The sequence below is a fragment of the Micropterus salmoides genome, unplaced genomic scaffold (genome assembly GCF_014851395.1).
Source record: "Micropterus salmoides isolate LMB-PRFRI ecotype aquatic unplaced genomic scaffold, ASM1485139v1 Ms_hic_scaffold_10, whole genome shotgun sequence".
Lineage (NCBI taxonomy): Eukaryota > Metazoa > Chordata > Actinopteri > Centrarchiformes > Centrarchidae > Micropterus > Micropterus salmoides.
In genome coordinates this window covers 22,216,744-22,243,705 of record NW_024040041.1, presented here as the reverse complement: position 1 = coordinate 22,243,705, position 26,962 = coordinate 22,216,744, and the positions used below count along the sequence as shown (strand labels likewise).

The 26,962-nt window shown below is 39.5% G+C and overlaps 2 protein-coding genes across 2 annotated transcripts; one reads left to right on the top strand and one right to left on the bottom strand.

Moving 5' to 3' along the window:
- Positions 1-1,274: 1,274 nt before the first annotated feature.
- On the bottom strand, positions 1,275-11,778 carry xab2 (XPA binding protein 2). Its single transcript, XM_038709938.1, has 19 exons — positions 11,743-11,778; positions 11,202-11,350; positions 10,850-10,973; positions 10,549-10,746; positions 9,967-10,101; positions 9,691-9,855; positions 9,263-9,407; positions 9,023-9,174; positions 6,493-6,612; positions 6,255-6,386; positions 5,490-5,621; positions 4,406-4,519; positions 4,128-4,290; positions 3,856-4,046; positions 3,532-3,654; positions 3,248-3,419; positions 2,879-3,005; positions 2,376-2,485; positions 1,275-2,276 (listed from the first exon to the last, which is right to left on the bottom strand). The coding sequence occupies exons 1-19, from the start codon at positions 11,776-11,778 to the stop codon at positions 2,215-2,217; spliced, it is 2,550 nt and encodes an 849-aa protein (XP_038565866.1). The 3' UTR covers positions 1,275-2,214.
- A 2,665-nt stretch (positions 11,779-14,443) lies between these two features.
- Positions 14,444-24,730, top strand: LOC119896478 (myosin heavy chain, fast skeletal muscle-like). The gene is made up of 39 exons (XM_038709915.1): positions 14,444-14,647; positions 14,779-14,922; positions 15,043-15,199; positions 15,316-15,343; positions 15,423-15,534; positions 15,608-15,700; positions 15,787-15,850; positions 15,995-16,093; positions 16,184-16,287; positions 16,367-16,505; positions 16,590-16,708; positions 16,816-16,965; positions 17,045-17,215; positions 17,304-17,610; positions 17,892-17,971; positions 18,061-18,148; positions 18,261-18,378; positions 18,515-18,638; positions 18,728-18,864; positions 19,077-19,332; positions 19,528-19,770; positions 19,884-20,060; positions 20,163-20,308; positions 20,422-20,512; positions 20,617-21,006; positions 21,129-21,255; positions 21,339-21,457; positions 21,634-21,830; positions 21,948-22,131; positions 22,211-22,376; positions 22,471-22,595; positions 22,684-22,992; positions 23,080-23,283; positions 23,381-23,506; positions 23,615-23,785; positions 23,937-24,041; positions 24,117-24,212; positions 24,318-24,449; positions 24,611-24,730. Exons 1-39 carry the CDS (start codon positions 14,444-14,446, stop codon positions 24,626-24,628), a joined length of 5,820 nt encoding a protein of 1,939 aa, XP_038565843.1. The 3' UTR covers positions 24,629-24,730.
- Positions 24,731-26,962: the final 2,232 nt, after the last annotated feature.

Genomic DNA, 26,962 nt, shown 5'->3' with positions numbered 1-26,962 from the left:
CAATAGAAATATTACCGTGACAACTGTAGCCTATAGATTTAATACTTACATATGTATTACATAGTGGTATATTAATATTTTATATGGTGGCGGAGAAAATATTCAGTGCCTTCATTTAAGTAAAATAGCAATACCACAAAAACATGAGCTAAATGTACTTAGCATTGGATATACCATATATATTTATTATATCTGACTTAACCTGTTGTTACTTTATTGTCTGGTCTTTGATATAGGCGATTGGTTTTCGTGGCTGTTTAATAGGCTTAGATGAAGATATATTCACAAAATAGCCTTCATTTTAGTTTCTCGCACATGAAAGGCTGTAACAATGTGGATCTACATATAGCGTCATTAGGCTTTTACCTTCTTTGGTTATAACTGTCTCAGGTGGATAACCTTGGTACAAAACCATAAAACATCAGCCCTACTGCAGTGACCTGGGCAAACTCCATCAGTTCGGGGGTGCTGCTTTAAATGACACTAACTGATCTCTTGCAGATGAAAAACAAAAAGAGAAGTTCAGACCTAAGATTATGCTATTTTAAATCTATTTATTTTAATTACCTTTCTTTTCTTTTATATACCAGAAAGGGAAGGCATTAAACCCAAATGGTCTGACAAACCTGTTTAGATCAGAACCATTCATATCAGCTACTGATCAAATAATAGAGTTAATGTCTAGTATAGATTAGCAGCATAGATCAAAAACATTCTTACTGCACCTTAAAAGCAGCCCTGCAGTACATGCAAAAAGGCTGCACTGAAAGGGTAAACATACTAGTACTCGTTTCCAGGAGCACTATCCATATTGGAAAACAGACATCTAAAGAGTGCCACATCACATGATGTTGCTCAAAGTTCCAAATTCCAAGCACTTGAAGTGCACCAATGCAGTAACTTTGTAAGATGATTACCTCTGTTATTTTAATCTAATTATGAAACACTTTCTTCCTAACTAGTACTAGTAGTACTGTCAATTTAACATTTATGATGGATTAGCGACATTTAAAAGCACGAGGCCTTTCCCATTAAATTCTTAAATAGATATACATCACATTTAATCTGGAAAGTTATTCCCCCACGCTACATGGATTGCACACACAGCATTGGAGCACAATTTAAATGGGTTTGTGATGTCTAAATAGGTGTTTTGCAACAAAAACACTTGAATGCTTAGCTCCTGTTTCAACAAAATATTCCTTTTAAAAGAAACCAAACTCCTACCCACTGTTTTCTGGGGCAGTTTCCTCTGCCAGATAAAAGTCACTGCATTTAACATGGATTTAAATCCATTTTTATTACAACTGCGTTCTCAAGATAATGTAAAGTTTCTGATATTGTAAGAGACGAGCTTGTCACAGCCAGAATAGCAGGTGCATAATTCACAAACACTGCAAACCTATGCAGTGCGGCAATAGTAAAACTTCCAAAAAAAGTTGTAACCTGTCAGACTGCATTGTGTCACGCATTGCATTCACACATTTTTCATCATCATTACCTACAGCCTTAAAAATGATCAGTGGGCCAAGTGAACACCCACATTTATAACAAAAAAAACCAGGACATGTTTTCAAAATGTTTACAGCCCTCCTATTATTCAGTCAGTGGTATGAACTGTTCCTTGAGTGTACTTACACTATGTACAACTAGAGCACAATTTTAATATTTGAGCAATGACATACTGTAATCAAGTTATGAAATCTTTTTCCTGATCCTAAAGCCAACAACGTGAGTCTTGAACACTCAGCTCCAGTTTTAAATGAATGCCCTGTTTAAGAAACTATGCTCCTCCCCTGTGTTGTTTTAGGGCAGCGCTTCCTGTCAGAGAAACATTTTGTAGGTATACAAAGGTGTTTTTACTGTTAATTTGTTTACAAAATGTCAAACTACATTAGACTTCAGTTATCACATAACCTCGTTAGTATTTCATAACAGAAAATTGCACATTGGCACAATTATCTTGAGCTTCAAACTTGAGAAAGACTGACACCATATGGCCAATACCAATACAGCCTCACTGTATACTGTCCTACAAACAGTGACTAAGAAAACACATAAAAAGGCAAAAATGCTGTTTTTTACGTGTTATATATTCTATTAAAGTAAAGTGGACACAACTGAGCATTCACAGAAGTTAAAAAATTGAGCCTATTCAATGTCTACAAGAGAAATCAGAAGACTGATGTGATTGCATTTTTGGAAATATAATTTTCAGTCATCTTTCAGCCCTCCAAAGACAGCTGTGGGGACACTCTTCTGTTCAAGCTGCACCTCTGGAAAGGCCAAAAATGAGAAGACAATTAGCACATGCATGCTCATGAATTAATGCTTAAACAAACACCAAATGTTTCTGTTTTACTGCTGTCACTCACCCTCTGGTCCCTGGTTTTCATCATCCTCATCGTCATCATCATCAATGTCGATCTCATCAGGATTGGCTTGTTTGGAAAGCTCAGCCAACTCACTGCGAGAGGTGTCACTCCTGCCAAGGCAGATGCAGAGAATGAGGAATCGAGCTAGTTTATTTATCATTATACAACACAAGTTTGTTGCCCTTCATGCTACACACAGAACTTAAATAATATGTATATTAAAATAAGGTAACATAAAAAAAACTCTGCAATGCATCTTCTGAATTTGCGTGTGTGGTGAAAGTAAACAGCAGCAACTGTGTTTGACCACCAGAGTCTGCCTCCTCTTATCTTGCCGGAGTCTTGCACTTTGGCAGCTCAGAACACAGTCTGACCAGCAAGCACTTGACCCGGGGGTTGTTGATGTGTCTCTGTGTCTTTTGCCACATGTAGTCCAATTTTATAAAAAGGCATAACTTTTCACAGATTCTTTTCACTGGAGTAAAAAATGACAAAAGACAAACCTGACAAACAGAATCTTCTCTTTGGGCTTGGGTTTGTCTTGCTCAGCCTGTGCAGCAAGCTGCTGTGCTTTCTGCTCCAGCATCTTCATGTCATCAATTCCCATTTGGCCTGGAGCAAGATCTGACACTGGACACGAGATGAAACAAATGGTTGGACATGCACAAAAACATTAGCAAAAATATTTTAGTACATCAATTCTTGCCCTGTTCTGGGGTGTAACCTCAGGATTTGGGCCAAGTGTGTAGCATGTGTGGCTAACCATATCAATATAATTTCAAATATCTCCCCAATGTCATGGTACTAGCAATGGTACTACTAGCTCAGGATAGGCTTGTCTGCAGCTAACAAGTTTGTACAAGCTCTCTCACCGGTGCCTGTGGAGCTTGTTGTGGCCTTCAGCATCTGAGAGGACATAAAGTTGACCTGGGTGTTGTATGTGGCCTGGACACTACGTTTGATCCGTAGCATTTCTCTAATTGTGTCTTCATTTCCATGGCGGATCTCAAATTCTTTCCAGGTCTGCCAGAAATTAGCAGTCACCTGAAAGATCAAGTTCATAAATATTTCAAGAAGAATTATGATGTGCACATCTATGATGGAAATGTGATATTTTATTGAGACACAGGTAACAGCATGAGGTGGTTTTTCTCACCCTGGGGTCACAGATCTGGGAGCAGTAGGAGTAGATTGCTCTGGCCCGATCAATCTCACCCAGTTTGCTCTCCATGTCAGCAAAACGCAGACACATGTCCCTCGCATGCTCATCAGGAAGGACCTGGATACATAAAAAAGGTACAATTCAGATTGTAGTCAATAATATTCATAACGAATAGAACAAACTAACACAATGTATGTGTTATTGAAGCATTCCAGAATAGGCTTAAATTAGTGCATGCTAAGCTTTTTAAGGATTTTCTGACAAGAACAAACCAAATTCAAAACATGTTGTAATTTCATCAACGCTTTTATCATGTACCTCAATAGCTTTCTGGTAAATTGCTCTGGTATATGTGACTCCATAAATTTCAGCTGCTCTCTTTATGTAGATATTAAACATGTGATGTCTCTCATCAGCGTCCACTGCCTGCGTTGCTCTTTCATAGACAGCCATGGCGTGTCGTGCCAATCCATATCCCTCCTCCAATTTGGCATACAACAGGTAAATGGCTGGAAAGCAAGGCACATTTGGTTTCAGTACATTTCCTAAAGCAAAAAAGTTGGCAATGTAATTCTAACAAAGCTACTTACTCTTAGCAAACTTGGGAGGGCAGCCATCCAGGGCTTGTTCAAATAAATCTCTAGCTCTCTCCAGCTTCTTGCCCCCATAACGATCAATGAACTTGGTGAGGTACGTGTTCCAGATGTCATACACATTTGGCCACCGGAAGAGAGCGATGCCACGCTCATATGCCTAAAAAGGTTTTGACAAAAACATTAAAGGATTCTATATACGGGTGGAGTGTTGACCAAAACAAACACATACTGACAATAAATGTTCATTATGTTGATTAGTGGCAGGTTATTACTTTGAAGCTTTCCTCAAAGTAGTTGTGCTCTTCAAGGAACATGGCATAATTGATGATGATCTGTGGCGTGGCGATGCGGAGGTCAATAATGCGGTCATACACTGCTTTTGTAGACTTGTAGGAGAAAAAAAAGGAAGAAGAATTAGACTAGTAAATATATACACAACTCACAGAGATGAATGACAGTTTTAAAAACACACAAAAGCACAAAGTGGATCAGTCTTCTAAGACCAATCCTAAATATCTCAGAGTTTACCTGCCATGTAATTAAGGCTGCACCTAACAATTGTTTTGTTTTTTTAAACACACATTAGAATAATGATAATAGAAGCGTGTTTTAAAATAAGTCAAATTTTCTAGTCAAGTCTGTGTTATAATAATAATAATAATAATAATAATAATAATAATAGACCCTATTTGCCAGCTGGTGGATCAGAAAATACTGGACCTCAAATTCAAAAGGATTGCTGTGACACGCAGTTTAACTTACTGTATATGTCAACTCTATACCTGAGCTGGAGTATCAGTACTTTTACTGCGTACTTGACTTAAAACTTAAAATTATTATGACATTTTATTTCATCATTAACAGCAACACAGCAGAAATCACTTTTAACATGTGGGCCATCAAGAAACATTCATAAAATCAATTTTAAGTGACTACTACTAACAGAAACATGTTCCTCGTATTGATAGTCCTAATGTATTGCGCTTGTGTGGGGACAAAAAACTAAGCAGGATTTGCGGTGCTGTCTTGCTGCTGGTCTTGACAAAGACGCCCCAGTATGCTTTCACTTTGAACGGTCGTGCATAGCAGTTGTACTGCTGTGATAAGTTTCCAATTTACAGCGCTTACACCGCACTACATTGTTGGGTCTCTGTCGAAAGTACTCACAAACTTTAGATGCCTGCTACTAAGATTTTTTATCTGCAGCTTGCTAGTTCTCCTGGGGAATTCCTGCTAAGACCTTCAGCAGCAATTCATTGCGACGTGACGACGCACGTTATGCAAATCGCATCACCCCAGCCCTACACACACAAACACACACACACCTGCTAACACACAAACATGTATTGAACATACCTGGAAAGTGCCAAGACTTTCCTCCAGGTCCGCCAGCATAGACCAGACCTTCAAGGACTTGTAGACTCGGTTTTGGACTGGCTCAGATGCATCAAAGTACTCAGCTTTCTTGGATGGAATGGCTGTAGCTTTCTATATTAAAAAATTTATCATGTCATTATATAGTTAAGAATCATTTCACAACAACTATATCCACAAAGCATACACAAAAACACAGTGGTCACAAATTTAAAAACGTGCTTATCAGTAATATTTAACTCTTAACTCAAGTATTGCTAATCAATACCACTCGTTTCTTTGTTGCTGATTTTCACAATCTCTAAACAGGCACAGCAGTCACATATCTTTTGTTGTCAACCTCCTATAGCCTATATATTGTAATTGGTTTTATTTCCCCTAAATACAAGTTAGCATCTGTGAAATATCTGAAAGGAGGAGAGCGCTTCAGACAAAGCAATAAACAGTATGCAATGTTTTTGTTAGTCACTGATCAAGCCTGTGTTTTAGTGTATTGAACACTATTATGACATGCTACCACAGGCCTACCTATCAATGGACTACTGTTTCAGTTACCACGTGTAATGTTTGAAAATCAAAAGCTAAATCTTGATAGAGAACACATTTTCAAAAAACATTTGGAGGAAGATAACATTTGCAAATATTATTGTAGTCTCCATCCCGCCACTAGATGGTACTAGACATCTATTGTAAATGGTGCTACAATTTTATTAATAGACTCTCAACTAATGATTGCAGAGGTCTCACCCTCAGTATTCGCAGTGCCTGTTCATAGTTCTCATGGCGTAGCTCCATCTCTCCATATTCACACCACACAGCAGCAAGGTCATCCACCTGCTTGTAGTTCACCTTGGTAGCCTTCTCAAAAATTGTCCTGGCCTGAGTGACAGTCAGTCAATGTAAGACATATCAGGAATAGAAAAAGCATCCGATCTCAATTGCATAGGGTTTTCAGAATCCCCTTGAAAAGAATCCAATGACTTACATCATCCAGCTGCTCATTTTCCTCATAGAATTTAGCGAAGGAAACCCAGAGAGAATGAGGCTTCCCTGTAGCCTTCATTGGATCCACAGTCTGTACTGCCTCAGTGTATGTATTGATGATCTGCAGAAGATATTGCAAGCATGGATTTAGTATATAATGTATATTCAGTGTTTCCCACATATAGACTTTACTCGGGGGGGCCACCCAGGCATATCAAAAGGCCACTAAAGCATATTTGGCGACCCATTTTAGCATTTTGCAGAGAAACACAGAGAGAAATGTTTTCTTGCAGTACGGACACGGTGGATATTTTACAAGCACGGACCAGGTAAGCAACAGTAAAGAGTGATCACACAAGTGCTGTCATTCAGTACCAGCGGTCATTCCGTAGTATTTTATTATACTCAGTAGAAGTAGCATTCATTGAGATTCAGCAAAAATATGCGGTGATAACCCCGTTCAGTCTGCAGAGCAAAGTATCTAAAAAGGACCTTTAAGAGGTGAATGCATAATTCGGCAGAACAGATGATGAAGGCTACCTGCCGAGATTTGCATCCACCTCTTTTGTTAGCACAAATGAGTGTTATCAGCTGCAAGGTGGATGAACGTCTCGGCAGGTATGTAAAACTCCACACAACCAGGCAACAGCAGAAACAGCTCATCAGTCGTGAGTTATAAGTTCGCTATGTCAGAACTTATTCGGAAGAAGTGTTTCCATCTCCCATTTTTCGACAAAAGCAAAAACCACCTCAAGTGCGCATAAAAGCTTTTGCGAAATTAAGGATTTTTTTTTCCTTCAGATTTTGCCATTTCCATTAACCTTTTCTAATGAGATACTTCAAAATGCGCATTACAAAACGTCTAATGTAGCCCGTCCATTGCTATAAGCTTTATTCTTTGAAGCTGCACAACAACGGTAAGAAGGGGGCCGAAGCATCATCCGAAAAGTGGTCATTGATTAATACCGTAAAACTTCAATTAATAGCCAAGTCCCAAATAGCCGCCTACCTCCTTCACTGGCCTGGTGTGGGAACACATTTTGACAAATAAACGCCTGCCTCAATTAAACGCCTGGTCTGATTTTTATAGAAGTTCTTTGGATTTATAAAACCTCTTAAACCCCGCAGGGTCGCCCGCTTCAGCTGCTTCTAAGCTGCTTAGATCGTTAATACAAATATTAATGTTTAAACATATGATCAATATGTTAATATGGACATGCTGAACATCATTAGATCGGTTAGATCAGGGGTCGGCAACCCGCGGCTCTTTCATCCTTATACTGCGGCTCCAAGTGGCTTGGGAAAATAAATTACTAAAAAAAAAAAACAACTTGTGTTTGAAACATGGAATGCCATCCCTGACACCTACATGAACATGAAGAAATACGCCTTTGGAGTCCTGTCCATCTTCGGATCCACATATGTATGTGAGCAGCTATTCTCTACCATGAACTACATTAAAAACAAACACCGCTCACGCCTCACAGATGACAACTTACATCTGACTTCGTACAGCCCCGATTTGCAGACGCTGTGCACAGAGGTTCAGGAGCAGAAGTCCCATTAACCAGGTAAAACAAATATTTATGCAGATATTTTGCAAATATTTATTTTTCATTGTTTAGTGACACAGTGCTTTTTTCTCACTTTATTTTTTAAATTCAGGTCAAGGCTCCGCTACATGCTCTGAAAGCCCAAAGGCGATACTATAAGGATGACGGCTCACGGCATTTTTTGCTTTTGTTTGCTACATGGATATTTTAAGTTCAGCTTTTTAATTTATTTGAAAGAGACATTCAGACATTGTTATTATTTTTTCAAGAATTCATTCAGCATGAAAGGGAAGTTGTTGTTGTTTTTTTTTAAATAAATGCGGGGGTTTTTCATTTTAAATGTCAAGAAGTATTTGCGGCTCCTAGTGTTTTCTTTTCCGTGGAAACCGAGTTCAAATGGCTCTTTCGGTGTTAAAGGTTGCCGATCCCTGGGTTAGATTCTCCACAATACCACTGTTAAGTTCATTTAACAGAAACAACAAGACCCAAAGTCTAATTCTTCTAGATTTACCGGTGTAACCTGCATGGCTACAAAAGAGGAAAAGGGGAAAAAAAGTGTTGACTCAAGTTAACTTTGAAGCGCTCGTTAAGTGTGAATGTGTCCGTTCCTTGATTATTTATATTCCTTTAGTCTATTTGATCATTTTTACACAAGTATTATTCAGTTTGAAATAAACAGTTTCATAGTAGTTTCCGTTTTGTGCAAAAATCAATTAAAGCCTGTCCCATATGGACGGGTGAATTCAGTGATTTTAGCAAATAAAAGCCCGGGCTATTATTCAAAGTTTTACGGTACCTGTACCAAAAAAAGGAGGTGCAACCAAATTATGTGCTGGTGCGACCAACTGAGAAAGTTGGTTGCACCAGTGCTACCAGTGGAAAAGTTAGTCTGGAGCCCTGCTATGTGGTGTTTGTTGCATGCACTGTCCCTTTCAACAAATTAATAAACAAACATGAAGAAAATGGTCTAAAGCTCACCTGCCGTGGATTACCCTCATACAGTTTTACCCGTTTATGCCACTCATGGACATTATGAGGGTTCTGCCGCAGTAGCACACTGTTCAACAAGAGTGGCCGCCGGGCTATCAGCTGCTCAAAGCGGGCCAGTCTAAGCTCCATGTCTATGTCATCTGGGAGGAGAGGGACAAAGAGTCAGGCGTGCGTGACAAGAAAAGTAAAAGCAAAGACACTTGCCAATATTGATGAATCCACACACACCGTCTTCATCCTGCCCCATCTCAGCAGTGGTCTCCATCTTTGCTGCAATCATGCTCTCTTCAAACTGGGCATAACTATCGAACACTTGTGTGAAATCCCTTACTGTTACGACTGTAAGGATGGCTTCCTCATACACATCCCGGGCCTGAGAAAGTAAAGACATTAATAGTCACAGTCAGTCAGTCAAACCAGCACACAGTAAATTAATGTTAATGTAATTGAGCCAAACTAGGTTAACATACAGCAGAGGAGTATTTGGAATAAACAACTGTGCAGATAAGAGACAAGGCTTTGGTGTGAGAGACCCGGGTTGATTCCCAATTGTAAGTCGCTTTGGATGATGGCGTCAGCTAAATGAGTAAATGTAATGTAATAAGTTGGTAAATGCTATACGTTATAAAAATGGAAGCTATTCGGAGGAAACATACCTTCTCAAAGTGACCACTCCTGATGTAATAGTCAGCTAAAGAGCACCAGAGTTTTCCAAGTTGGTCTGTGAAGCGAGTGAGGCCTCCTCGGATAATGGCTCCTACATTCAGAGAGGTCACCTTATCAGGGTTCTGGGAGATCAGGTCGCAGAGCTCATGCCACAGCTGTCCAAGAAATAAATGTAGATTATCATTTATCAATATTCCTGGTCAGCTTAAAAAAAAAAAGAAAGACAGCCACACTGGGAGGTGCCTGGGACGTGAATAAAATCTTACTTGATAGTTAGACTTGCCCTCTTTGGATACAAAGCTTTCGTCATTTACAACAGCTGCTAGCCGCACAGCAGCTTCATCCAAGCGGCCAACAGACCGTAAGTAGTCTATGTATTCCTCTGCATTCTCTGGAGAAAGCTACATGGGACAAAGAGCAGACAGCACATTTTCAGGTCATTTTCATTCATGTAGAAAAAAAGATTCACTTACATTTTGTTGGCATAATCTATTGAGAGCTTTCCTTTATATTAGTTAAATTTGTTTAATGTAATTTCATCCTTAGATACCAATACTATTCTCTTGTATAAATGAGATTTTTAGGAGACAGGTTTCACATTAGAGCTCTATACAGTATGCTTATATAGACTTTGGGATGATTGCAGAATCATCCTCAAGACTAAAAGCAAATTCAGTAGCCTTTGACTCGGCTCTTCAGACATTTACAGGAAATGTTCATACATTCAAACCTTTCATACCACTCTGTGAAATCATATATCCATTTCCATAAGTTGCCACTGACAGTGTGCAAATTAAATTCCCTGTAATCAGAAACTGTTTTAAGACACATCTGTACTATACTCTCACCTTAAGGTACCTGCGGTACACCCGGATGGCTGTCTCGGGCAGAGGCAGGTTACGAACAAAGCGGAGATACAGAGGCCAGATGCGTGGGTGCTGAGTAACAGGGAGAGCTCTGAGTGCACGGTCAAATGTTTGCCGACTTCTTGTGATCTTGCATTGAGACACAAGGAACTGGCAGTAATCAAGCCATATTCTAGGCATCTGGTTTAAGCAAAGACAGATGGTTAGTTAGTAGAAGAACTTCCACAGATGGTTGTTTTGTACTGTCAAGTAGTTCAGTATGGAGTTGTATAGGAAGTATTACCTTGTGCATGAACACTAGTGCCCTTTCATGGCAATTATTGACTTCTTCATAGCCTGGTTCAGTGATACATTTCCCTTTGACTTGTTTCCGTCTCTCTCTCAAATAATTGTACCACAGTTTATAGCTGGGGAAGAAATAGAAAGAAACAGAAGGGGGTTACACTAAACAAACAGTAGCTGAGTGAGATTAGGCAAAAATAGATCACCTGTGCTAGATTTGATGACACACACAGCCCTGTGTCGTTGATGTGGTTGCATTAATCTGTGGATTTGCAAGTATACCTAGCAACCTGCTTTTCAGTAAGTTACAATGTCGATGTTTCTTTATAGCGTTCCCCTGTAATGTTAATTACCTGCCAGGCAACTCTTTCAGAGCCCGCTCATATATCATGTTGAGGGTGGGTTTTGCTCCGTTCTGTTTGAATTCGATGTAACGCATCCAGCACTTGACTGAGTACGGGTTCCGGATAATCTCCTCTTCATAAGGCAGATCATCGTCCTCCTAACAGAGCCAGAAACCACAGCATATAACACAAACTTCAACCGCAATAACTTTTTAAAAGAGAACGTAAGTTAAGTTACGTTCGCTAAAGCTAATATTAGCGCGGCAGTGTAACGTTGCGATAACGTTAACAGTTCATCATCCGTAGATTGTAAGTTAAAAATGAATCCATTAACGATAACTTAAATATTATGAGTTCCGAATTTAAGTACTTTAACCACAAGTTAGGAGCCAATCATGTCTGAAAACAAATCTTATCCCTGCCTTACGAACCATAACAAGCTAACTTCAACACTGCTAAATACACACAGGCAAGCTAAACACTCCAGCTAGCTAACATTCGTTGTGAAGATATGCTCAAATATAACAACATACTGTGTGGTGTAACTTACAAACATAACATCAGTTTGTCCGTTTAGCGAAGGCATTTTTTCCAAGAACTAATGGCCGTTCGGCATAAAAAAAAAGTAATGCTAACTGTAGCTAACGCTAGCTTGCAGACTCTCAAAGCGTGTAGTCCTCAGCGATACTTCCTTCCGGCTTCGTCACAGAGGACACAAATGCGCACTCGGCAAAAAAAAACACATCCCGACAATGTAATGGACAACTATGATTTTGGTACATGCTGTAATAGGTATTCCTGATAACATACAGTGTATTGACTTGGATGGTGATGTTGGAGTGACTGGAGTTTGTATTGTTCTTCTGTCAACGACCCTTCTCACTCTCATACCGAGAAATGTTGGTCAAGCTGAAATGTGCACAGTGCAAAACTAAATAGAAAATCATTGTGGCTCAAATCACAGCTAAGATGCATACAACATGGGATTAGGCTACTAGTTGTAAAACAATTCTTTCGATCATGACTTTTTTAAAACCCTTACGAATGTACAAAAAAGTGCAAAAGGTATTTGTTATTGGCCTGTTGTTTTTTTCAAAACATCTCACAACCTTTTAACCCCCCTATGTTTTATGGGTTTTTGGTCAAATGTTTGTCCACATAATAGCATATGAGTCATCAATTTATACATTTTTCACAACAGTGAATGTGTGGTGCAGCAAATCTTGACATGTCTTAGGACATCTAGAGGCAGATAATTATAACTTTGTGAATAAACGGAATGCATAAATGTAAAATAAATACTAAGATACACTCTTAAAAGTTAAAAAGAGTGTTTTAAAGGTATATGGTTTAAGGTTGTAAACATTTTGAAATTAGTTTTATTTAATTTTTATGGTATTCAGTGTGTTAATACTTCTGAAAGGCATTTGGACGGTTGAACATTGTTTTCAGAATTATGTAGGTCATTTTATTTTGGAGCCAATACCAGCAATCTCTCCAAACCAGAGTCACATAGTCTTTCAAGGACACTGAGTTTCCATAACAGCAACAACATCAAATCAAATGTAGCACGAGGAAAAAGATCTTTGATATCTGAGTATCTAAGTATCTGAGTGGGACTTATTATAGGTCTTATCTCAGCCTGGTTGGCAAATGTTCTTCTTGTCCTTTTAAGGCAAGGTGTAATACCCCTTGAACTTTATGGAAAGGGCCTTACATTAAAATTCATCTGAGGAATATGAGATGTGCCAATGTCCTGCAACTGTATACCAGCGCCTCTTGGATGCTTCTCCAAAATTAAGTACCATTCCTGACTATGAACATGTTTAATTGCAATGGTAAGTAGAGACAACCTCTCATTATAAAATGATGAAATTGTTCTTGAGTAAGTCAGAATCTAAATTTGAGTAAATTATTTATTGGAGGAAATTAGAGAGTATGTATTGCACAGCATCTATTTTGGGACATACTTTGGACATTACCATCATACTTACATTTAATAAGCAGAAATAAAGTCCAATATTCTTTGATACATGTTGCATGATATTACTAATATTACATGGAATACTCTTGAAAATTATTATATGGCATGTGATGGATTTTAAGATCAGTGTGACTTATTATATATGACTAAGAAAGCAAAATAGCAACGATGTTCTATTTTACTGTATTTCAAATATTTGAAATGTTGACAAGCTCTGACACTCAATACCAATGACATTTGAGTGCATCTTAAGGGCAAAGAGGGTCCAAAAAAGGAAGTCAAGGCAAAAACCCTTTAATAGATGATTTAAATATGTATTTGTTCAATTAGTTTTGTTTTGATCTTATTATGTATCATACAGATTATTTGTGTGTATTCATTTAACATTTTCAGTTAGGCAGTTTTTAATGTTTTATTGCTAATTTGTCCGTTAAGAAATGTTATATCTTAGACACAGAAACATTCACTTGCTAAACCTGCGATGTCACCAGATGGGTCTTAAGATGACAGGGATGCTTGACCAAATCGAGTGGCGGACTGCTGCTGACCGAGCAGTTTCAGCCTCTATAAAAGCAGCAGCAGCTTCAGACTCCTCTAAGAACTGACAGGCATCTTGCACAGGTTAGTGTTTTGAGTGTTTTTATGCTCATCTAATTTAATTTCACTTAGAATAACATTAAATACATTGTAATCATGTTTTTAATTTCAAGTAATCTTGCAGGGATAATATTAACCAAAGATGTTACTTTCTATTGGAAAGGACAAAGTAAATTACATTTTGCAACTACTGTTAATAGTTAATTTAGAAAAGCTGAAGAGTGTGCTATTTGATAGTCACTGAACGATCAAAATACTTTATTCACTGAAGAGGCTATGAAAATGGTCTTCACAGTGGTGTAGATAGTTATTACTAACTAATTGAAAAACTTAGAGAGCCATGAACGTTTGTTAAAAAGAAGTTAATAAAACTCACATGGTTTAACTGCTGTTTACTTTTACAAGCACAGGACAGTGGAAAATATTTAAATGTTATGTTCTCTTCTATGATCATCTCAATCTTTCTTAAACAGCACCCTTAGACAACAACAGATCTGTGCTACTCAGCTGGGATAAACTGAGGTACGACATGTCTGCAATAATACTACTTATTATATAATATTGAGATACAAAATACCAAAATCATTACTTAAACTATATTATAATGAAATACAGTATTAGTATAGTAATAGAAATTCAAACTCTTTTCAGTTCCCAATAAAGTGCCACCATGAGCACAGATGCAGAGATGCAGCAGTATGGGCCTGCGGCCATATACCTTCGCAAGCCCGAGAAGGAGAGGATTGAGGCTCAGACTGCTCCATTTGATGCCAAAACAGCCTACTTTGTTGTTGATCCCGATGAAATGTATCTCAAGGGTAAACTTGTCAAAAAAGAGGGTGGCAAAGCCACGGTTGAGACACTTACGGGAAAGGTAGGTGGATGAATGCTTTATTTGAAATTCTGGTAAATAGTAAAGTAGGATGACATCCATCCCATAAAAGATTCATTTATATTATAAGATTAAATTTGTCCTATTATAATGAACATGTTTTTACTGTTCAGAGTGTCACTGTGAAAGAGGATGACATCCATCCCATGAATCCTCCAAAATATGACAAGATTGAGGACATGGCCATGATGACCCACCTGAATGAGCCTTGTGTGCTGTATAACCTCAAAGAGCGTTATGCATCATGGATGATCTATGTGAGTGTTCAACTTAGATCAGCATTAATATATATATATATTATGTATATCTGTACATGTGTATATGTGTGTCAAATGTAGAAGCAATTAAGTTTAGAGCGAATTCTGTTCTCTTTCCAGACTTACTCTGGCCTATTCTGTGTCGTCGTGAACCCCTACAAGTGGCTTCCTGTGTATGATGCTGTTGTTGTTGTGGCATATAGAGGCAAGAAGAGAGTTGAAGCTCCACCCCATATTTTCTCCATCTCTGATAATGCTTATCAGTTCATGCTCACTGGTAAGATATTTTATTTGAAAAGAAGCCATGTGAATTTATCTTTACATAACACAGCGCATATGACATGAAATGTGCCTGTATTTCAACCATTTTATGAGACATTCATTTCATTTCAGATCGTGAGAACCAGTCTATCCTTATTACGTGAGTAGTAGACAGATAACTGAATAACATATTCAGTTATTCAGACACTGACATATGACTCAAGTCTCTCTTCCCCCAGTGGAGAATCTGGTGCAGGAAAGACTGTCAACACCAAGCGTGTCATCCAGTACTTTGCAACAATTGCAGTGGCTGGAGCTAAGAAGGCTGAGCCAACACCTGGCAAAATGCAGGTAAAATGGTTTCCTTTAATGAAACAACAATGCCTGTTTATGGATTCTTTACAATCTATGTGCCTTTTTGTAGGGTTCGCTGGAAGATCAAATCATTGCAGCCAACCCTCTGCTGGAGGCTTATGGTAATGCCAAGACAGTGAGGAATGACAACTCCTCTCGTTTTGTAAGTCTTAGAATCGCACAAAAATAAATGTACGCTTATTGAGATGCATCTAAGGAATTATTCTAACTTAAATCTAATATGTTTAGGGTAAATTCATTAGAATTCACTTTGGAACCACTGGCAAGCTGGCATCAGCTGATATTGAAACTTGTAAGTCATTTTCTACATTGTACTGTTGTTTGAATCTACACTTGGGTATTATGCTAGTGTTTGTAATTGTAAGAGACATTTTTTGCCATTGTATGCTTCAAACATGGAACATACTGTAATGTGACCTTGATTTGTTCATCTTAGATCTGCTGGAGAAGTCCCGTGTCACCTTCCAGTTGTCTGCTGAGAGGAGTTACCATATCTTCTATCAGCTGATGACTGGCCACAAGCCTGAGCTCCTGGGTGTGTACTCAATTAATTAAAAAAAATAAATGTTCACAATACCAGAAATAATGCCAAATAACACTATTTATTTATGTGATGCTCCTCTAGAGGCTCTTCTGATCACCACCAACCCCTATGACTACCCAATGATCAGTCAGGGTGAAATCACTGTCAAAAGCATTAATGATGTGGAGGAGTTCATTGCAACAGATGTAAGAAATTAATGTAAAATAGATGGTATACTGGGAAATATGTTCACATACCAATAGCTTTGCTTAACTTACATTGTAGACTGCAATTGACATCTTGGGCTTCACTGCTGAGGAGAAATTGGGCATCTACAAGCTGACAGGAGCTGTGATGCATCATGGCAACATGAAATTCAAGCAGAAGCAGCGTGAGGAGCAGGCTGAACCTGATGGCACTGAGGGTAATTGCTAAAGTAAATATGCCTTTATTTCGTGTGTAAAACAATACCAAAGTCTCCGTGTACTTAATACGTCTTCTCTTTCAGTGGCTGATAAAATTGCTTACCTCCTGGGCCTGAACTCTGCTGACATGCTGAAAGCTCTGTGCTACCCAAGAGTCAAGGTTGGAAATGAGATGGTGACCAAAGGTCAAACTGTGCCACAGGTGATAAAAAGAAAATGGAAAGTTTGGTAAAATTTCAAATGTGGACATATTTGCATTTTAATATGAAAAGGTTGTTCTGAGAACCATAAAAATATTTTGGTTTTTAGGTCAACAATTCTGTCATGGCTCTGTGTAAGTCTATCTATGAGAAAATGTTCTTGTGGATGGTCATCCGTATCAATGAGATGCTGGACACAAAGCAGCCAAGACAGTTCTTCATTGGGGTGTTAGATATCGCTGGATTTGAGATCTTTGATGTGAGTAGTTGAAAAATATCAGAATCACTTGCATCACATCTTGTCAATGATGACAGTGGGACTGATTTCCAAATTACAGTACAACAGCTTGGAGCAACTCTGTATCAACTTCACCAATGAGAAACTGCAACAGTTCTTCAACCATCACATGTTTGTTCTGGAGCAAGAGGAGTACAAGAAAGAAGGCATTGATTGGGAGTTCATTGACTTTGGTATGGACTTGGCTGCCTGCATTGAGCTTATTGAGAAGGTAAGACAAATCTGTCAGGTAGAACAGAATTCCTGTTTTCTGACTATCTGTTAAATTATTGATTCTAAATATGACAATTTCCTTTCAGCCAATGGGAATCTTCTCCATCCTTGAAGAGGAGTGCATGTTCCCCAAGGCCTCTGACACAACTTTCAAGAACAAGCTGCATGATCAGCATCTTGGCAAGACCAAAGGCTTTGAGAAGCCAAAGCCTGGAAAGGGCAAAGCTGAGGCTCACTTTGCCCTGGTTCACTATGCTGGTACAGTGGACTACAACATCACTGGCTGGCTGGACAAGAACAAGGACCCCCTGAATGACTCAGTTGTTCAGCTCTACCAGAAGTCTTCTAACAAACTGCTGGCATTACTGTATGCAGCCCATGCTGGAACTGAGGGTAAGAAGCTAATCAGAATAAATTGGTAATCTGCTAATTTGTGTTCCTATGCTAAGACAAGCACTTTCCATGTGGCAATAAACCTGTGCAGAAACAAAAGGAATGATTCACTGGCCTTGGTGCAACCTCATTCGGAAAAAAAGAGGCTACTGTTGGTGGTGGAAAGAAGAAGAGTGGCTCCTTATAGACCATTTCTAAATAGTAACATATCTTTCCACAGGGAAGAAAGCTTAAACACTTCTACAGTCCCATTAATGAAATTAAATTATTTTGCAAAACAGACGCTGCTGGTGGTGGCGGCAAGAAGGGTGGTGGAAAGAAGAAGGGTGGTTCATTCCAGACTGTATCTGCTCTTTTCAGGGTATGTTTAACATCCACAAAATATCCAAGCTCCAATTTAACTTGATCGGTTTATGTTTTGATGATGAGGTTTGTTTGAAATGATGACAGGAGAACTTGGGCAAGCTGATGACCAACTTAAGGAGCACTCACCCTCATTTTGTCCGTTGCCTGATTCCTAATGAAACAAAGACACCTGGTAAGAAGCGCACAGTCCTGCTTTTTGTAATACACGTAAAAAAAAAAAAAAGAAGCAATATTTTGAATTATTTTTTACTATAAACTACTTTTAACGAATTCTCAACTTTCAGGTCTTATGGAGAACTTCTTGGTCATCCACCAGCTGAGGTGTAACGGTGTGCTGGAAGGCATCAGAATCTGCAGAAAGGGCTTTCCCAGTAGAATCCTCTACGGTGACTTCAAACAGAGGTGACAGTAATTTTCAGTTTATGAATAAAAAATTTAACTGATTTTACTTGAAGCATTGTGAAAGTTGAGAATGAGATAGAGCATGCCAGACCAAGAGGGGAAATTTATCTTAGTAAAAGCACAAGTTTTCTTTCAGATACAAAGTATTGAATGCCAGTGTCATCCCTGAGGGACAGTTCATTGACAACAAGAAAGCTTCAGAGAAGCTGCTGGGCTCCATTGATGTGGACCACTCCCAGTACAAGTTTGGACACACAAAGGTTCATCCTTATAGACAATATTAAAAGATTTGTTTACCCTGTTGTACTCATATGTGCTGATGACTAATTTCTTTCACTTGACAACACAGGTGTTCTTCAAAGCTGGTCTGCTGGGTACCCTGGAGGAGATGAGAGATGATAAACTGGCTACGCTGGTGACCATGACTCAGGCTCTCTGCAGAGGATATCTCATGAGGAGGGAGTTTGTTAAGATGATGGAGAGGAGGTATGATTCTCATTTAGTACACTAAACTTTACTGTCCAATTATATAGTTTACAGATATTTTTTATTAAATTATTATCCTCAAACAGTAGACACAATAAATTGTCCAATTAGAATATATGGTTTACAGATATTTTTGTTTGGATTGTTATACTCAACAGTTCTACAACATCACATTCAGTAGAAATGACATTTAATGACACTCAATTTTTCAGGGAATCTATCTATGCCATCCAGTACAATATCCGTTCATTCATGAATGTGAAAAACTGGCCATGGCTGAAACTGTACTTCAAGATCAAGCCTCTTCTGAAGAGTGCTGAGACTGAGAAGGAGCTGCAACAGATGAAGGAGAACTATGATAAGATGAAATCAGACCTGGCTGCTGCCCTGGCAAAGAAGAAGGAACTGGAGGAGAAGATGGTTTCTCTGCTGCAGGAAAAGAATGACCTGCAACTCCAAGTGGCTTCAGTAAGTAGGAAATGCTCACATTTTCAGATATCTAGGTGAGATACAAAGAGGCCATATGCTTTCCTTGTCTTCTGATTGTGTATGTGCCTTACCAAAGTTGTAGATTAACTAAATGAATAATTTACTAAAACCAATGAAATTAAAATATTTAACAAATAGCAGACTAACTTATTGTGTGTTCAAAATGTATTATAGGAAGTTGAGAACCTCTCTGATGCTGAGGAAAGGTGTGAGGGGCTCATTAAGAGCAAGATCCAGCTTGAGGCTAAACTCAAAGAGACAAGTGAGAGACTGGAGGATGAAGAGGAAGTCAATGCTGAGCTAACTGCTAAGAAGAGGAAGCTGGAGGATGAATGCTCTGAGCTGAAGAAAGACATTGATGACTTGGAGCTCACCTTGGCTAAAGTGGAGAAGGAGAAACATGCCACAGAAAACAAGGTTCAAGTCCTTTTAATCTTAACTTACACAAAGAAGAGTAAAATATGTCCATTCCTTTTTCAGCTATATAGTTTCTAAATTACATTTAAATGTGCATTTTATGCTACTGTTAGGTGAAAAACCTGACAGAGGAGATGGCATCTCAAGATGAGGCCATTGCCAAGTTAACAAAGGAGAAGAAGGCCCTCCAAGAGGCCCACCAGCAAACACTTGATGATCTCCAGGCAGAGGAAGACAAAGTCAACACTCTGACCAAGGCCAAGACAAAGCTGGAACAGCAAGTGGACGATGTAAGAAAACTGTTGTTTTTACTTTGCGGTTTTGCTTGGTATTCTTGGTATTGGTGCTCTGTCTTTTCAATGCCTCAACTATCATGAACTGTCATCTAATAGCTTGAGGGATCACTAGAGCAAGAGAAGAAGCTCCGCATGGACCTTGAGCGAGCCAAGAGAAAGCTTGAGGGAGATCTGAAACTCGCCCAGGAATCCATAATGGATCTGGAGAACGACAAGCAGCAATCTGACGAGAAAATCAAAAAGTAAGTTTTTTGTTTGTTTCAGGCTATTAATACTATTTTTGGTATCTCACACATTAAACTCAGATTACAGTACAAACTATGAAAGTAAAAGCTTTTTTGGTATCCTCATCAAGGAAGGACTTTGAGATCAGCCAGCTCCTCAGCAAGATTGAGGATGAACAGTCTCTTGGTGCTCAGCTTCAGAAGAAGATCAAGGAACTCCAGGTGACATATTCAACATACAATATTTGACACATGCACATCAGACTCAGTAAATCCAAAACAACACGTTAAATTCCAGTTAATAAACCTGCTATCAAAAAATCTAGGCTCGTATTGAGGAGCTTGAGGAAGAGATTGAGGCTGAGAGGGCTGCTCGGGCGAAGGTAGAGAAGCAGAGGGCTGACCTCTCCAGGGAGCTTGAGGAGATCAGTGAGAGGCTTGAGGAAGCTGGTGGAGCAACAGCTGCTCAGATTGAGATGAACAAGAAGCGTGAAGCTGAGTTCCAGAAGCTGCGTCGTGATCTTGAAGAGTCAACCCTGCAACATGAAGCTACCGCATCAGCTCTCCGCAAGAAGCAGGCAGACAGTGTTGCAGAGCTGGGAGAACAGATCGACAACCTCCAGCGTGTCAAGCAGAAGCTGGAGAAGGAGAAGAGCGAGTACAAGATGGAGATTGATGACCTCTCCAGTAACATGGAGGCTGTTGCTAAAGCTAAGGTGTGTGGTTTGTTTTAAGTAAGGGATTAACTTTAATTATGCTTAGAAACATAAAGTGTAACTAATAAATATGACAGTCGATTTAAACTTAATTCTACATCATCATGTTTTGTTGTTTAAAGGGAAACTTGGAGAAAATGTGCAGAACTCTTGAGGACCAGTTTAGTGAGCTCAAAGCCAAAAATGATGAGAACGTTCGCCAGCTGAATGACATTAATGGACAGAAGGCCAGACTGCAGACAGAGAATGGTGAGTCGTCTGTAAGAAAAACTGGCAATGGAAACCAGTAATGATCATTTTGATAAATAACACATTTACATATTGACATTCAGGTGAGTATTCCCGCCAGCTTGAGGAGAAGGAAGCTCTTGTTTCCCAGCTGACCAGGGGCAAGCAGGCCTTCACTCAGCAGATTGAGGAGTTAAAGAGGCACGTTGAGGAGGAAGTGAAGGTATAACAATAACCATATGCTCTACAAAATACATCATAACATCAATAAAAAAATAATAATACAGACAACTTGTAGAAGTTATTGAGAAAGTTTAATGCCACCTCATGTACCTATTATAGTATTATATGTAGGTCAAAAAATAAGGTAAGTTATAAATGTTTTGTCATGTTCAACAGGCCAAGAATGCCCTGGCCCATGCTGTTCAGTCAGCTCGCCATGACTGTGATCTGCTCAGAGAGCAGTTTGAGGAGGAGCAGGAGGCCAAGGCTGAGCTGCAGCGAGGAATGTCTAAGGCCAACAGTGAGGTGGCTCAGTGGAGATCCAAATATGAGACTGATGCTATCCAGCGTACTGAGGAGCTGGAGGAGGCAAAGTACATAAACCTTTCTACTCTTTCTATAAATTAAACACATTTGAAAACATTGTAGTGTAGGTAATTTTATTTGTACGCATGTGCAAGCAAAAGTAAATTCTTGCTTGCTCACTACAGGAAAAAGCTTGCCCAGCGCCTGCAGGATGCTGAGGAATCCATTGAGGCTGTGAACTCAAAGTGTGCCTCTTTGGAGAAGACCAAGCAGAGACTGCAGGGTGAGGTGGAGGACCTCATGATTGATGTGGAGAGAGCTAATGGTCTGGCTGCCAACCTTGACAAGAAGCAGAGGAACTTTGATAAGGTACATAAATATTACAAAGAAAACAAAACCATTTTATTCAAATACAACTAATAATGTTTACTCATCTGTTCAATTCTAGGTCCTGGCAGAATGGAAACAGAAGTATGAGGAGAGCCAGGCAGAGCTGGAAGGAGCACAGAAGGAGGCTCGTTCTCTCAGCACTGAACTGTTCAAGATGAAGAACTCTTATGAGGAGGCTCTGGATCACCTGGAGACCATGAAGAGAGAGAACAAGAATCTGCAACGTATGTGAACTTTTATTCTTGAGACAAAACGATATTGATTATATATCAGTTCTTAAAAGTGAAAAGTGAAAGTTTTGTATTGTTTTTCATGTAGAGGAAATCTCAGACCTGACTGAACAGCTTGGAGAGACTGGAAAGAGTATCCACGAACTGGAGAAAGCAAAGAAAACTGTGGAGACTGAAAAGACTGAAATTCAGTCAGCACTAGAGGAAGCTGAGGTAATATATTTTTAAATTATAGAAATGTTTGAAAAAGTCCATGCCATTGTAATTCTTATTTAAGTGACTTTTCGTAAATTTTTTACAGGGTACACTGGAGCATGAGGAGGCCAAGATTCTCCGTGTTCAGCTTGAGCTCAACCAGATCAAAGGTGAGGTTGACAGGAAGCTGGCAGAGAAGGATGAGGAGATGGAGCAAATCAAGAGGAACAGCCAGAGGGTGATTGACTCTATGCAGAGCACTCTCGACGCTGAGGTCAGGAGCAGGAACGATGCCCTGAGAGTCAAGAAGAAAATGGAAGGAGACCTGAATGAGATGGAGATTCAGCTGAGCCATGCCAACAGGCAGGCTGCTGAGGCCCAGAAACAACTGAGGAATGTCCAGGGACAGCTGAAGGTGAGGTTTATATGATCAATTATGTATAAACAAACAAGTAAATGGTACAGAAGGTTCATTTAATTAATTTTTGTCTTTTTTTGCCAGGATGCCCAACTGCACCTTGATGATGCTCTCAGAGGACAGGAAGACATGAAGGAGCAGGTTGCCATGGTGGAGCGCAGAAATGGCCTGATGCTGGCTGAGATTGAGGAGCTGAGAGTCGCTCTGGAGCAGACAGAGAGAGGACGCAAAGTGGCTGAGCAGGAGCTGGTTGATGCTAGTGAGCGTGTTGGACTGCTTCACTCTCAGGTGTGTTGTCTGTTATATACACGAGAATATGTCTTCCTAATAAGATGATCATGGAAATGGTGTATAAAATATCATTCTTAAAATTACCAATTTTTAGAACACCAGTCTTCTGAACACCAAGAAGAAACTGGAGGCTGACCTTGTCCAGGTTCAGGGTGAAGTGGATGATGCTGTTCAGGAAGCAAGAAATGCTGAGGAGAAAGCCAAAAAGGCTATCACTGATGTGAGTTTATATCTCAAGAACTGCCTAATTTATGTTTTGTATGTGTGTTCAATAACTGTTGATTTTCTTTCAGATTGTACTGGAATTAGAGAGCATTTATCATTTCAGGCTGCCATGATGGCTGAGGAGCTGAAGAAGGAGCAGGACACCAGCGCACACCTGGAGAGGATGAAGAAGAACCTGGAGGTCACAGTCAAGGACCTGCAGCATCGCCTGGATGAGGCTGAGAACCTCGCCATGAAGGGTGGCAAGAAGCAGCTCCAGAAACTGGAGTCCAGGGTATGAGCTGCATGTAGTAAAAATGCCTGTTTCAGAATGTACATTAAACTTTCAATTTATCGAATAAATTCAACTGTATTTCTCTGCTTCATATTGTTGTACTGAAATTATTTTAAAAGATTTTGATGAATTATTGACCATCACATTTCAGGTGCGTGAGCTGGAAGCTGAAGTTGAGGCTGAACAGAGACGCGGAGCTGATGCTGTTAAAGGAGTCCGCAAATATGAGAGGAGAGTGAAGGAGCTGACCTACCAGGTAATTCCTTTCATTAAAATAACACAGTACTTTGAAGTATCTTGCCTTTTACTTACAATCATTTTATCTGTGTAGACTGAGGAGGACAAGAAGAATGTGAACAGACTTCAGGATCTGGTGGACAAGCTGCAGCTCAAAGTCAAAGCTTACAAGAGACAGGCTGAGGAGGCTGTGAGTCAAACACCTAATTTGGCACATCATTTACAGTTCATTCAGTAATAACATCACTCTTAATTGTTTTATTCCTAACTCAACACAATCCCAATCCCTTCACAGGAGGAGCAGGCCAACACTCACATGTCCAGGCTCAGGAAGATTCAGCATGAGATGGAGGAAGCTCAGGAGCGTGCTGACATCGCTGAGTCCCAGGTCAACAAGCTGAGAGCCAAGAGCCGTGATGCCGGAAAGGTATCTTTGTTGTTTGCATGATTGCTGTATTGATTGTATCGACATTAGACAGTTGACAGTTTAAATAAATATTATGTTGTATCGTACCTAGTACATACTGAAAACTTTATTCCTAAATTAGAAATTTTTCTACGCTAATTGATTTCCCCCTCTCTTTTCAGTCTGAATCTGCTGAGTAAGATTCACGATCCAGTTGAGGCCTTTCAACAGAGTTAATAAAATATGAACCAGCTGTTGGATGCTCTTTAACATTTTAATAAAGATGAAAATTGTCATGACTATTCTGAATCCTGTCATTTCCTCTATGATGACTAATTTCTTTGGTTGCCCAGAGAAATATTTAGTCCAAAACAAAATAGGGCAAGTAGCCATGCAATGTAAAGTAAAATTAAAACTGCAAGCAGTGTTAGGCGGGCCCTCGGACGTGTAGCGCTTCGAGGTATGAGGTGGCCGCATTGCAGATTCTGGAGCTCTGCCGGTGCAGCTGTGAATTTACCACATGCTTCGGATTCTGCACAAAGGTGTTAATCATAACTTACTGTGTCCCCTTTATGTCCCCTACATAGCAGTCGGTGCTATTACTATAACCAAATATTGGCATGTAGATGTGTTTGAGAAGTGACTGTTATCAAGCACTTAAAGTTTGGTGCAGAAATGAGCATGAACACTGAAGTTACAACAGCTTCCTGTTTTATGGCGAATTATTGATTTTGGATGCCACGCCACGGGCACACCGTTCAACGAAAACTCACCATTTGTACAGCCTTTAATCATCGACTGCACAGCAAAAATCTGAAGTCGGTTGGACTTAATCCCAAGGAGGAGTTCGTTAAAGTACGGAGTGTGTAAATCATTCAAAAATGACCATAAAATTCAAAATGTCTGACTTCCTGTTGGGTTTAGGGTATCGTTCCAAGAGGCTCCTTGGTACGCATGGACATGATACAGCAACAGAAATTTCATACATTTAGGTGAAATGTGCCGCAGGAGCTGTTTCGTTAAAGGTAATTTCCTGTTGCCAGCAGGTGGCACTATAACTATTGGTGAATATTGGCATGTACATTTGTGCAGGGTGGGACTCTTATTAAACGTGTAAAAATTCATACAGATCAGAGCATGTACAGTCAAGTTAAAACAACTTCCTGAAGCGTCGATTTGCCATGGGCAAATTGGTCGACTGGTAATTGTAAAACTTTTAATCGTCAATGGGTTTAGACTACACAGACTTCTCAGACAAAATTTGAAGTCGATCGGACTAATTCCCTAGGAGGGAAAAATTGACCATTAAATCCAAAACCTGACTTGTTGGGATTAGGCAATGGCTCCAAGAGGCTGGACATGATACACGTACCACAGAAATTTTGTACATGTAGGTGAAACTTTGCCCGGGGGCTGCTCTGAAGGGGGGGCTAGCAAACCATTTTACCACACCGATGATCGAAACCCATAACATACGAAATTTTTCGCCCCCGCCTGAATTATGTGAAAAGTTTGGTGAGTTTTCGAGTATGTTTAGGCCTCCAAAATTGAGGTTACTTTGCAGAAAGAAAGAAAGCAAGAAAGTGAAAACTTTAGATTTGCAAAATGGTTCTTTAATTGACTGAGTAATTGATTATTATTGGTTATAGTAACTCATACTTTTAATTATAACTTTTCAAAATATAAAAGGTTTTCCAAGACATTTTGTTTGCATGTAAGTGAATGGACAGAAAGTTCAAAATGTCCCCTTTTTCAGACTTATTCAAGCTTTTTAACTGTTATGTAGACATTCATACTTTCAGCTAGAAACTCCATTCAAATATTAAAATGTTCCACATCTTTCCTACTTTCTTGGTATGGTTCAATTTTCATCCCATTCAACCTTTTCAAAAATATTCCCTCAGAGCTCTGGCAGGTACAATAAAAACAGTGGGTCTGGAAACACATTAGCTCACTGTATAGACGCATGAGTGATGATAAATCAACGTTTTAATCCAAAACATAAGTAATCAGTCTGAATGCTAATAGGCTACATGTGCATCAAGCGTGCTGTCCAGCTGGAAATTGTGTCCCTATGCATCTTTGCATTGACCTTGTATGTAATCGCATCGCATCCAATGCTTGCAATGCACATTTAACATTTACTTTGGCAATGAGAGTTACAGTCTGTTTGGTAGAAGGAGGAGTATAACAGTTATGCTTTAGCTAAAATCTCTATAAAATCTACTGTCTAAACCAAGAGCAGCACTTAGGGCATGGCGTACTGACACTAGGAGATTTGTAAACCCCCAAAATCCAGTTCATTTGACTTGTGTGATCGCGCCGTATCATGCCCGGGCACGGTACGCTGAACTGTGTCCAGGCCTGCTTAAAGAGGTGGGCTAAGGCATGGTTACGCTGGGCTTGGGCACGGTACCCATCTAGTGTGATTGCTTACCATGCCTGAGCACAGAACTCTGACATGAACTCCATTGTGTTGTGCGAGAGAGAGCACTTTTCTTCAACACAACTTGTCTTATCTTGATGACATTACA

Excerpts from the sequence above, each read along its gene's own strand:
- LOC119896478 (XM_038709915.1), top strand. The coding sequence starts at position 14,444 with ATGAGCACAGATGCAGAGATGCAGCAGTATGGGCCTGCGGCCATATAC. Across the intron at positions 17,216-17,303 it reads GCATTGAGCTTATTGAGAAG|CCAATGGGAATCTTCTCCAT; the intron begins GTAAGACAAATC and ends ATTTCCTTTCAG. Across the intron at positions 18,639-18,727 it reads ACAAGTTTGGACACACAAAG|GTGTTCTTCAAAGCTGGTCT; the intron begins GTTCATCCTTAT and ends TTGACAACACAG.
- xab2 (XM_038709938.1), bottom strand. The coding sequence starts at position 11,778 with ATGCCTTCGCTAAACGGACAAACTGATGTTATGTTT. Across the intron at positions 10,102-10,548 it reads TGTACCGCAGGTACCTTAAG|CTTTCTCCAGAGAATGCAGA; the intron begins GTGAGAGTATAG and ends TGTCCCATGTAG. Across the intron at positions 5,622-6,254 it reads AGGCACTGCGAATACTGAGG|AAAGCTACAGCCATTCCATC; the intron begins GTGAGACCTCTG and ends TTTTTAATATAG.